Raw genomic sequence first — 12,666 nt, forward strand, 5'->3', positions numbered from 1 at the left:
ACTCATCTTTTATTTATTTACCAAACATATACTAGGCCTTTTTACCATGTGGCCAGTCCATACGGAGCTATGAACCTTCAGGCTCATACTGTCCCCTCTCTCACGTTTAGGCCTTCTAATTAGGCCTCTGGTTTTGGCCATCTCTGCCTCAAACCTGTCATCCACCAAGTCCTATTCCTTTGTGTTAGGATACCAGCAAAAGTGGGAGGTGTAATGGATAAAGGATTAGTGGGCTGGGGAATTTTAAAATTGATGATATATATATACTTTCCTAAGTAAAATGACCCTGAGAGCGCAGGGAACAATCCCTCAAACAGGAAAATGAGTTTGGGACTTACCCATAGTGACTGTAACACAATTAACACAACACTGATGAATAACAAAAAAAAAAAAAAAATGGAAAGAAAGTAAGAAAGATGGTTACATTCACTTGCTGACTGCAAAGCTTACAGCTTTTAATTACCATGATTAAATCCTGCTCTTCTCTCTTTGATGCTGGCCCATTGTACCAAACAAATGCTAAAGCAACTAGGAGGGCAAGCAAGTTCCAGGGAATCCAGAGTAGTTCTTTAAACCCTTACTCCTTTTCTTATATATTCCAAACAATCCATAGAAACTACATATGAAAAGAAAAGCACAACTGTGCTCAATGCCAAACCCCTTTGTGCTTTGAAAAATCAGAACACAGTGATTTAAGAAGGAGTGAAACAAAAATTAGACAAAACTGAAGAAAGCATTTTCCAACAGTGAGGAAAAGAGTACTTTTTCATAGTCCTTACATATAGTTGCAGCTTCACATTTTAAAAATACTGTTTTTCGGGGCGCCTGGGTGGCTCAGTGGGTTAAGCCACTTCCTTCGGCTCAGGTCATGATCTCAGGGTCCTGGGATCAAGTCCCACATCGGGCTCTCTGCTCGGCAGGGAGCCTGCTTCCTCCTCTCTCTCTGCCTGCCTCTCTGCCTGCTTGTGATCTCTGTCTGTCAAATAAATAAATAAAATCTTTAAAAAAAAAAAAATACTGTTTTTCTTTCTAAAAACTTTGGAAATTCTCCAGCAACCTCAGATGCAATGAGTTCAACAACAATGCGCAAAGAAAAATCTTCCCCACCCACAGTGATCCAATTATGTGAAAACACTAGACTAAATTCCCATTTTGATTCACTTGGTCATTGGGAATCCACTTTGCCAGGGTTAATTTACAATGTAATTAACTTAAACAAATAATTTTATGTCTTCTGAAGCTGATGAAGATACCAAGTATAAAATATCTGTACCAGGATGTTTCTCGTAAAGTAACATGTGGTTTTTTAAAAATTTTGTATTCAATCTTAGAGTTCAAATAGTTCTTTAAAAAGTCATGTATTCTGGGGCGCCTGGGTGGCTCAGTGGGTTAAAGCCTCTGCTTTCAGCTCAGGTCATGATCCCAGGGTCCTGGGATCGAGCCCCGCATCGGGCTCTCTGCTCAGCAGGAAGCCTGTTTCCTCCTCTCTCTCTGCCTGCCTCTCTGCCTGCCTCTCTGCCTACTTGTGATCTCTGTCTGTCAAATAAATAAATAAAATATTAAAAAAAAAAAAAAGTCATGTATTCTAACTTTCTACCCCATGCACAAATCTCCCTCACAACCTCCAGAATGCAGAACCCTTCAACTGCTGCCTGAATACTGTCCTTCCCCTAAAAGACAGGAAATCCTACTGTGTAAGACAGCTTATTCCAGTTCATAATTTGTTTTTCTTCCTACAAGAAGGTGTTTGGAAAGAAAGGAAACAAGATATTGTAGCACTTTATCACTAGTTGAACTTATGCCTGAAACTGTGAACACATGGCTCAGGATAAATGGGGACATAAACAGGTTGCTTGGCAATATAAGAGGAAGAAGGGAGACCATAAATCCACTGCTGTAGTCTTTTAAGAAACTAGTTGTTATAATAGTAATAATAATCATAATAGTAATAATAATGTACATGATTAGGGCAAAAGAAAAATACAAAAATACTAAAGGATTAATCTAAAAACTTAAAAGTGGCACCACTTCCCATTTCTAAGCATACTCTTCAAAGATAATCATTATTTTTGTATATCCAATCAGATATTTTCTACGCTCCTGTGGACATACCTGTATTATATATGTATTTCTTACACTATATAAATATGACAATATACTGTTTTGCAAACCTTTTCACTTAAAAAACATATTGGGGCATCTTTCCATATCAATACATAGGATCCTACCCTCTTTTTATTATTTTATTTATTTGAGATTTTATTTATTTATTTGACAGAGAGAGCACAAGCATGCAGAGCGACAGACAGAGGGAGAGAAAGAAGCAGGCTCCCCACCGAGGAAGGAGTCTGATGTGGGACTCGATCCCAGAACCCTGGGATCATGACCTGAGCCGAAGGCAGACATTGAACTGTCTGACCCTCTCAGGCGTCCCTATTTATTTATTTTTATTTTTATTTTTTTAAAGATTTTATTTATTTGTCAGAGAGAGAGCGAGCACAGGCAGACAGAGTGGCAGGCAGAGTCAGAGGAAGAAGCAGGCTCCCTGCCGAGCAAGGAGCCCAATGTGGGACTCGATCCCACGACGCTGCGATCATGACCTGAACCAAAGGCAGCTGCTTAACCAACTGAGCCATCCAGGCGTCCCCTTATTTATTTATTTATTTAAAAGATTTTATTTATTTATTTGACAGAGACAAGTAGACAGAGAGGCAGGCAGAGAGAGAGAAAGAGAAGCAGGCTCCCTGCCTAGCAGAGCCTGATGCAGGACTCAATCCCAGGACCCTGAGATCATGAAGCCGAAGGCAGCAGCTTAGCCTACTGAGCCACCCAGGCGCCCCTTATTTATTTGTTTTTATTTTATTTTTTTTTAAAGATTTTACTTATTTATTTGACAGAGACCACAAGTAGGCAGAGAGAGAGAGAAAGAGAGAGAGAGAGAGAGAAGCAGGTTCCCTGCTGAGCAGAGAGCCCGATGCGGGACTCGATCCTAGGACCTTGAGATCATGACCTGATCCGAAGGCAGTGGCTTAACCCACTGAGCCACCCAGGCGCCCTATTTATTTGTTTTTATAAGATTTTATTTATTGGGTGCCTGGGTTGCTCAGTGGGTTAAGCTGCTGCCTTCAGCTCAGGTCATGATCGCAGGGTCCTGGGATGGAGTCCTGCATCGGGCTCTCTGCTCAGCAGGGAACCTGCTTCTCTCTCTCTCTCTCTCTCTGCCTGTCTCTCCATCTACTTGTGATCTCTCTCTGTCAAATAAATAAATAAAATCTTAAAAAAAACCCAAGATTTTATTTATTTACTTGAGAGAGAGAGAGAGTACAAGCTGGGAGAGAGGCAGAAGGAGACAGAGAAGCAGACTCCCTGCTAAGCAGGGATCCTGATGTGGGGCTCCATCCCAGGAGCCTGGCATCATGACCCGAGCCAAAGGCAGACAGATGCTCAAATGACTGAGCCACCCAGTTGCCCCTCTACATTATTTTTAATAGCTAATTCCCCAGTATAAATATATCATCATTTATTTATCCAGATCTATACTGATGACATTTAAATTATTTTCATTCTGTTCTAATTGTTATATAAAGCCAGAATATATCCTTATAGTTTTTTTCAGTAATTTTTGTTTTAAGTCATTTGGAAACAACCTAACCTACCACATACTAGCTCTTTAAACCCTTGAAAATCATGATCATATGGGGGTAAATGGAAGAACAAAAACGAGTTTTGAGTTACAATACTGGGATATCAGAAATCAATAGGGGAAATGATTTCCTCAAATAAAAACAATCTAAATATCTGACAGACCATTAAAATTGGTGCCTACATTATAGCCTGTGAGGTTGATGGGCTATTATGCAACGATCAGAAACATGAAGACTACAGCATCATGACAAATGCTATAATGCTAAGTGAGAGAAGATGTAGTTACATGGAACTAAGATTAACTATGAAATATGTCTGCATATGAAAAGAAGAGATACTCAAATGAAATGTAGTTCAGTTAGGGTGATAAGAGCATGGATCTTTCACCACTTCCTTTCAAAATATCCTTTAATATTTTATAATTTAGTTTCTGTGGTGAATGAAAAAAGAAAAATTGAGAGCTATAACAAAGATCAGAATCATCATTCTCATTTTCAGGGCCCTCAATGCCCTCTTTACTTTCTTCCCTGATTATTTTGGAGATATCAACTGTCATAGTAACAATCAGGCCTTGAAATTTCTTGATGGCAAAGCTACAATCAGCAAACAAAGCGTGAAGTATGACTGTCCACAAGAGACAGAATGGAATGGAATGGAAGGTGTCAGAGATTAGACAAGGAAAAGAATGGACAATCAGGAAGAGTTCCAACTTAAACCATGTTCACAATCATCCAGTGCTACCATTCTATCTTCCCATAGATAGGGAACTGATATGAATTTCCATATCATACGGTCAGGGCAATATGGGGATCAAAAACCTAAGGTAATAATTAAGACCTGCATACTTAAGGAAGAAATGGTCATACTCTCAAGCCAACACAAAAGTTCCTATTTCAGGAATTTAAAGTCTCACACCCTGGTCAGAATTCTTTAAATTCATAAGCACTATTCCTCTCAAAAAACTTCATCCTTTTTTTTTAAAGATTTATTTATTTGAGAGACAGAGTGAGTGAGCGCTGGTAGGGTGGGGTGAGAAGCAGAGGGAGGAGAGAGAAACCCAAGCAGTCCCCGTGCTGAGCACAGAGCCAAACAGCGGGCTTGATCCCAGGACCTCAAGGATCACGACCTGAGCTGAAACCAAGAGTGGGACACTTAACCAACTGCGCCACCCGGGTACCCTGCATTCATTTTATAAGCACTTATTAATTCCTTGAATAAATCTAAGTCATCCTGGGCTTTTAAAAGTATTCTTTGTCGTGATACCCAAATATTTTACAAATCACTGGCCTGTGATGAATAATGACAGACAAAAGCTAGTGAGTAAAAATGATTACATTATTTTGGTCATTGTCTGCAACATGAAAGGTTGTTTATTTACAATGCCACATCACTTGGTTCTGAAGAGAGTGGCATATAAGCTCTGGCTGTTTAAATATTAACTACTGATGAGTCACATTTGCAGCTGGAACTCACTCTAGAAAAATAGGGAGAGAAATGTTCGCTTGTAAGGACTGGATATTCATGCTCACATTTATAATAAGACATGGTGAAAACTTGTCTACTTTCTTGTCAAATGATTTACTTTCAAAATAAATTTCCTTTTTCGGCCATCCCCAGAAATATTTTTATTAATAACTTGGCAAAAATCTAAAAAGCCATGCTTATCAAATCTTCCTAACTTTTTTTCTTTCACCAAAATACTTCCTAGCTGCCTATCATGTGAATGAACTATGTCGGGCCTTGAGATAAACTTGATACACAAGGAAGCAGAGGATACAAGCCTTGTTCTCCAGAACTTATGGTCTCACTGCAGGGCTGGGGGGTGGAATATGTAATCACAGTTAAAGAACGTTCAATACAGGATCACCAGGAACAGAATCAGGATTGAAAAAATCCTAGTATGGCCTTTAAGATGTTTAGGTGCTCAAAATCAATTACATAACCACAAAATGCAGAAAGTCTGGGTTGATGGCAACTTACACGAAAAAGATGTAAAGGTTTCAGCAGAGTAAAACACTGTAAAAAGCATAAAAGTCAACCAGTGAAATGGTTGTTAAGATAGCTAATCTAAATTAAGAGCAATATTGTGTCCAGACCAAGGAAGATAATAATGCCACTATCTCCATACTCAAGAGTTAGTGGTGCTATTTTATGAGGGTCATTCATAACAAAACTAGGAGAGGGAAGGAGGGAGAGAGGGAAGGAAAGAAAGTGAGTGAGAGAGTATATATTCATGCTAGACAGTGGTGATAGTGAAGCATCTATAAAACATATATACAGAAAGACTGAAGGAACTAAAGACATTTGGCTTGAAAGAGGACTTGGGGTGAGTAGTGAAGGGGGCAGCATATACCAACTATAATGCCTCTGAGCTGATACAAGAGAGCTGAACTGTGCTGCATGGAAATAAAGGCAAATTTTGGCCTCATATGAAGCACTTCTAATGGCCTGGGTTTTCTAATACTGAACTATCTAGAAGAGGGGTAAACTCTACAGTTAGTAGTAATCAAGCAGAGATGGATGATCATTTGTTAAGAAAACCCTAGGAGAATTTCTTACACTTGGTAGAAATTGTAACAGATTTTGAAGCTCTTCCTATCTTAGAAAAGCTTCTGGCTACCTTGTTAGCTGCAGGCAAGAATATTAAAAAGATGATATCCACCACAGCTACTTTTAAGAGCAGTTAATCTCAAAAAGCAGAAAGGAGTCAGGAATCAGGACTGAACTTCACGTAAGACCTAGAAGGCTTTGTGACTTTGAGAAGATTGCCAGAAGTGTTGGGAGGGAGATCAATGATGGCCAATAATTGGCCTGACCACTCAAACAGCGCTCTTGCTAACCCCTCTAGTCTCAGAGGTTGCTTGCTGCCTTAAGTGAAAGGCAATTTTTTTGAAGTCCCCTTTCCTCCAATCCTCTCTCTATTTAATCCTTTCCAGTGCATGAACAATGTCAAAACTTAAGAATCTGCAATATTCTCCTGTATTCAGGAAGAGCACAGATGCTATTCCTACATAACAGGTTCATGAAATTTTTCACTACATATTGAAAAGGGAAGATTGGCCTATTGGATGGGTATACTGGGAAGGGCTTACAGAGGAAATCCTACAGACTGGCCTGGTCACCTTCCACAGGCCCCCTCAAACTTCTAAGGTGGGCTGGATCTAGAATGTTTTTACTTGAGCCTTAGATTTGTGAAACATGTATAAACATATTTAATTAAAAATGAGCTATGATAATTGTCACCCTGAAATTTACAAAAACAGGAACAACATAACAGTGAACTTTAAAAGTTTAGTTCTGGCAAGACAAGACTCAAGTTACACAAATGCTCTGTGAACTCAGGTTCAATCTTAAATCTTATCTTAAATCCTATGCCTGGAACATTCCATATTGAAGGATATAATCAATAAACAAATATATGCTGAGAGGCTATTGTAATCAAGAGCCCATTCAGGTTCAATGAAAGACAGATGTCCATCTTGGCCCTACTGGGTCATGATTATGGCTGATTACTGCCATAGCCAGGATATAAGACCACTTGGTTCTTAAATAATTCTACATAATCTAGGAAGAGAAATTCAAATTCCTTCAGCAGTACTTCCAATAGTGGTACTTGAAATAAAAACATGTTTCAATCATATAAAACTGTCAGACTGAAGTAGGCATACAGTAAAGGAATGTTGACACTGTCAAACAATGAAACTAGTGCTGAACAATTTTGTCTTTTGCAAGAGGTATCCTATAGATATAACCTCTTTAGGGTTGGTAACATTTACATAGTCAAGATATTTTTCTCGAAGCCAGTAAGATATTTCAGAAATTAGAGCTTTTAGGTAAAAAACAGGTATATTTTTAAAAATTACAAATCTAATTAAAAAATCTTCAAAGGTCACAGATTAATACAATAGCATAAGATAGATCTTCCAAATTAAGAGAACAATGGATAAAATGACAGTGTTATGGTATTTCGAATGTGTATTTTAGTAGTTATTTAGTAGTTATCTTTAAAACAGATATATAGTCTCAGTACGATAAAATACTGCTTGCAAGTTACCAAACCCTCTTCCTTTCTTTTAGTATAAAGAAATGAAAAGAGAAGGAAACTACCAAAAATCAATACCTCATACAATGTGTATTTCAGGTGGGTGAAAGCATTCAAAGGCTGATTTGTGGGCATGCTCATGGCACAGATCCCCAATCACCTGTCCCTTCAAGGAGCCAGAGAATAAGTAGCTTGAGTTAACTATGTTTATTTACCTACTCAGCAAACAGGGGAGATATACAGTCTGGTAAAAAAAAGGCCAACTGGACAAGAAAATCTGCAAACTTCTGGGCTTTCAGCTAAGCTATATGCTAACTAAGCACATGGAGAAAACAGACTTGACTTACCTGCACTGCCGAGCTGTTTATAAAACCTGTACTCTAAATGAAGCTGTGGAGCACGTGATTTTATTGGTTCCTGAAACCCAAGAAGAGAAATTGTGATCAGATGTAGACAAATAAAATTTTTCCATTCCTAGGTTTTCAAAGTAAACCAGGGCTAAGACCACTTAATATTTTAGAGATGATATTCATATATGATAGCATTTTCTTACCACAATTTCTCTTTGAAAGCACAGCTAGGGGAAGATGAAGCTGAAGTACATACAATTCCTTCACGGATATTTAAGTACAAATATTCTGTGTGAGACATCATTCAAGGATAGCTCCCTCACCATGAAATATTCTCCTGAAATGTATTCTCCTAGGAAACCGATGCCAAACCTTTTAATTAAAGATGAGCATGTATTCCCTGCCTGTTTTATTATGAATTTGGGGTGATAAAGAGTATTATTTTTTTAGAAAAATAATACATGCTCAGAAAAAAATTCCAAATACACAAAAATTAGGAAGAGACTAAAAGTAATCTGGGATCCTATCATTTTAAAGAAAAGCACTATTAACATTTGGTGAATGTCCTTCTAAATATTTACACGTATATTTAGATATAATACAGACTTGGAAATATATTTAAAATGAATGAGATACTATATTTTTCTTCTATGTCTTTAAATTCAACAACATAATGATGACATCTTCCTATGGCAGTAAATAGCTTCATATATATATATATATATATACATATATATATATATTTTTTTTTAAAATAGGCTCCATGCCCAAGGTAGGGCCTGAACTCATGACCTTGAGACCAAGAGTCATATGCCCTACCAACTGAGTAAAGCTTTATATAAATTTTAATGGCTGTAGTATTTCCCTGTATGTGTGTGTTGTGTGTGTACACATATATGAAAACTTTTGGATGTTTTGACTGTTTTCAGTTTTCATTATTATGAATAATCCTGGAGGAACATTATATGCACATGTATATTTACACTCAAGAAAATTAAAGATTGTAAATGTGATTAAAATATGTATCTTAAAAAAAGTAAAATAAAATATGTACCCTTAATCAATATGATGTTCAAGTTTGCAAAAATAGTGTTTTTAAGACCCTGGGGATAAAACAGCCAAACTACCATTTTGCTCTACATTGAACTTTAAGAACTAGCTGGTTAACTGTTCTGAACTGACAGTACACTGGGCAACTAGTTAACAAGAAAATCAAACATTACCCTGGAAAGTAGATCTACATACCCAATAGGATAGCTATTATCAAAACCATAGAAAATAAGTGTTCATGAGGATGTAGAGAAACTGGACTCCTGTGCATTGCTGGTGGGGATGTGAAATGGTACAGCTATTATGGAAAACAATATGGAAGTTCCTCCAAAAATTAAACAAAGAATTACCATATGATCCAGCAATTCTACTTTTGCATACATACCTGAAAAAACTGAAAGCAGGGACTCAAACTGATATTTATATGCCCATGTTCATAGCAACATTATTTACAATAATCAAAAGGTGGAAGTGACCCAAGTATCCAGCAACACTCGAAGAAACAAACTGTGATTACATTTTGTTACACGCAAGCACATGTACGTGTACCCACACAATATTATTCAGCCATGAAAATGAAAGACATCTGGATACATACTACAACATGGATGAACCCTGAAGACATTATGCTAAGCAAACAAAGCCAGACACAAAAGGTCAAATACTACATGATTCACTAATAAGAGGTACCTAGAGTAGTCAAATTTATAGAGACAGAAAGTTAAATGGTGGTTGCCAGAGGCTATGAGGGAGGAGATGGACAGTCAGTGTTTAATACAGAATTTCAGCTGAGGAAGATGAAAAAGTTCTAGGGAAGGATGGTGGCAATGGTTGCATACCAGTGTGAATGTACTTAATGCCACAGAGCAACACACTTAAAAATGGGTTAAAATGGAAAATTCTAGATAAAATTCTAACAGATACATGATTTTTAAATTTTCTCTCCTATTCCATGGGTTGCCTTCTCACTGTATTCAGAGTCCTTTAATACAAAAAAGTTAATTTTTACAAAGTCCAATCAATCTCCTTCCTTCCTTGTGCTTTTTGTGTCATCTAAAAAATCACCGCCAAATCCAATGTCATGAAGCTTTTCCCCTAAATTTTCTTCTAAGAGATTTATAGTTTTGGTTCTTATATTTAGATCTTTGATCCATTTTGAATTACTTTTTTATATCTGATGTAAGGTAAGGGTTCAGCTTCAATGCATGTGGATATCGGGTTTTCCTAACAATATTTGTGCAAAAAACTGTCCTTTCTCCAGTGAATGGTTACTTGTCCTTTTTTTAAGACCAGCTCAAAAGGAGATCCCATAGTTTCCCTTGATAATTCATCCTGATGTTAAAAACATTTCATGATTTCAAAGGTCTTTATATGTAGCTTAAATCTCCACAACTGAAACTTCTTTTCTGTCCCTGACAAAAATGAAATAGCTCCTCAATAACCAGTGAATACTATAACTACTATCTTCAAATAACAAAACTACTCAATCATTTCTTAGACTTTCTTTATTTGGGCAAAGTAATTTCAATCCCTTTCCTCACTGGTCCTATTTTTCAGTTCTTTGATCATCTTTGAAGGCTCTTCCTGAACCCACTTGTTTTCTACATTTTTCTTAAGATATAGAATCCATAAATCACAGAATTCAGAAATTTCCTTGAAGTTATCTAGTCTATCCCTTTGCTTCTGGGAAGGCTGAAATAGTTCATATCCCTAGTGAGCTCCATGAAAGAACTCATATCCTTCTTTGATTATAAAATCAGCAATCATCAGAGTTGAACTTCAAGCTTCTCAAGATTCTTGTAGTCAAAAGAAAAAGTACATAAGACTAATTACACTGTAAAGTCACTTCTTTATTCATTTATGTCGTCAAACAGAGAAGGATCACTGTTGAGAGTCTCCATTTGGCTTTAGATCTTCTACTGTAGCACCAGTAAAGCAGCCAGTTGTGAAATTTGTCCTTCAGAAAAATCCCTAATAATTCACAAGGATCCAAACAGAAACGGGACAACAAATTAATATGGAACCAGAGATTGAACTTTCTGGAGGTTTGTTCCTGGAGAAAGTCTTTGGGATTCTGACAAACCACAAGGAGCAATGAATGAAAAAGCCTTCTTCAAACACAATACTCTAAAACTTCACTGTGGATATCTTGATCGGAAATACTCGATCTGATGGGGGGTAACTAAGCTAACAGATTAAAAAACACAAAAGTTCTTTAGAGTTGCAAGGCTGAAAGTGGACATAGATGTCACATATATTCAGACATGAGGAGCTCTTTATCACAGATGAAAGGACTTATACCCTTTGGCCAACCCCTTTAGCATACAGCTGAAGCCTGCTCAGACAATTAGAGCTTCAAGGTGCTCTTCTGGAAGCACTATAAAAAAAGTACATTATAAACACTCAATCTACGTCTTGTGGAAGGTGGCAAGATTAGAGCATGGAGAGAATTTTTTTTCTTTTTTAACAGCTGTTAGAAAACTTCTGTTAAAAAGAACCCGAGAAATCTCAGTGATGGGGTAAAGGAAGGGCTCATTATACTATTTTATGTTGTATATGATTTTTTTAAAAGGTTCCTAGAAATCTTAGAAACAAAAGCCCACAGTGAAGATCCAAACAAAGTAGAAAGAAAACAGTACCAGCAGGGCTTCCTTATATTTCTGTGCCAGATGCTGATTACATTTCCACAGAGGGCTGGCTACTTGCCAGAATCACGGTTATTCTGGAACACACATGTCTGCCTGAAATCCTAAACCAACAACAGACGGCTACCTTGTAGGACTATAATGCTTAAGGCAAATTTTGCTGTTACAATGAAAAGAGCTCAATTACTGCCCTCATATCGCCCATGGAGAACACAGCCCAACAGCAAGAGAGAAGGCCCATAGGCAAGATTGTTATCCTATAAAAAGATTTATTTGAAAGAGAAATGAGCACCACACTAGATGATATGAAGTCTATTTTTAGCTTTCCCTCTTGCCCATACAAAGTAGAATAAAGTTTAATAAACTACAAGTGAAATGCAGTAATTCATCATGAGAACAATTTGTAATAAACTTATCTAATGAGATTAACTAGTATGAACTTGGAAGAAGAAATCTAAATAGAAAAGACTGTCCCTAACAAAAAGCCTCTAGAGAAGTCTTGATAAATAAAGGGAAACTAAGAAAGATATATAGCATTGAGACAGTATTTTAAAGTGTTTCAGGAACTGCTTCCTCCTGTTACTAGTCCAACTTACTGAAGCAGTAAAACAGAAAAATTAAAAACAAAAACAAAAGAACAGATGAACTAGGGAACACTTTTACAGAACCAAATTCCTATAAATAAAAAATATGGTTACTCCTTTGATATTCAATCTGAGAAAATATTTGGCCTGCATTGTTACATGTATTACCTATCTTCCTGCTCCCCTTTCTCCAACAAGAGTTCCAAGTCAACAAACATAAGAAAACACTTGGTTCCCTAGCAGCTACCTGCTCTAAGCCCTGCTTCCTGTCCATGTCTTTGTAGAGAAACCGATCTGGTAACTGTCTGATAATTGTCTTCAAAAGACAACTCTGATTTTTCTATAAACTG

The 12,666-nt window shown here is 37.2% G+C and overlaps 1 protein-coding gene across 13 annotated transcripts in view; it reads right to left on the reverse strand.

The window, feature by feature from the left end:
• CSNK1G1 (casein kinase 1 gamma 1) overlaps positions 1-12,666 on the reverse strand; it is a 198,186-nt gene that overhangs the window by 71,619 nt on the left and 113,901 nt on the right. For all 13 annotated transcript variants that reach the window (XR_009355420.1, XR_009355418.1, XR_009355419.1 and 10 more), the window contains one exon: positions 8,035-8,104. Coding sequence is in view for 10 of the 13 variants with exons in the window: in XM_059180777.1 (XP_059036760.1) it covers positions 8,035-8,104 (70 nt within the window). In the remaining 3 variants the exon portion in view is untranslated. The remainder of the gene's footprint in view (positions 1-8,034; positions 8,105-12,666) is intronic.

Source organism: Mustela lutreola, chromosome 7, assembly GCF_030435805.1.
Source record: "Mustela lutreola isolate mMusLut2 chromosome 7, mMusLut2.pri, whole genome shotgun sequence".
Taxonomy (NCBI): Eukaryota; Metazoa; Chordata; class Mammalia; order Carnivora; family Mustelidae; genus Mustela; species Mustela lutreola.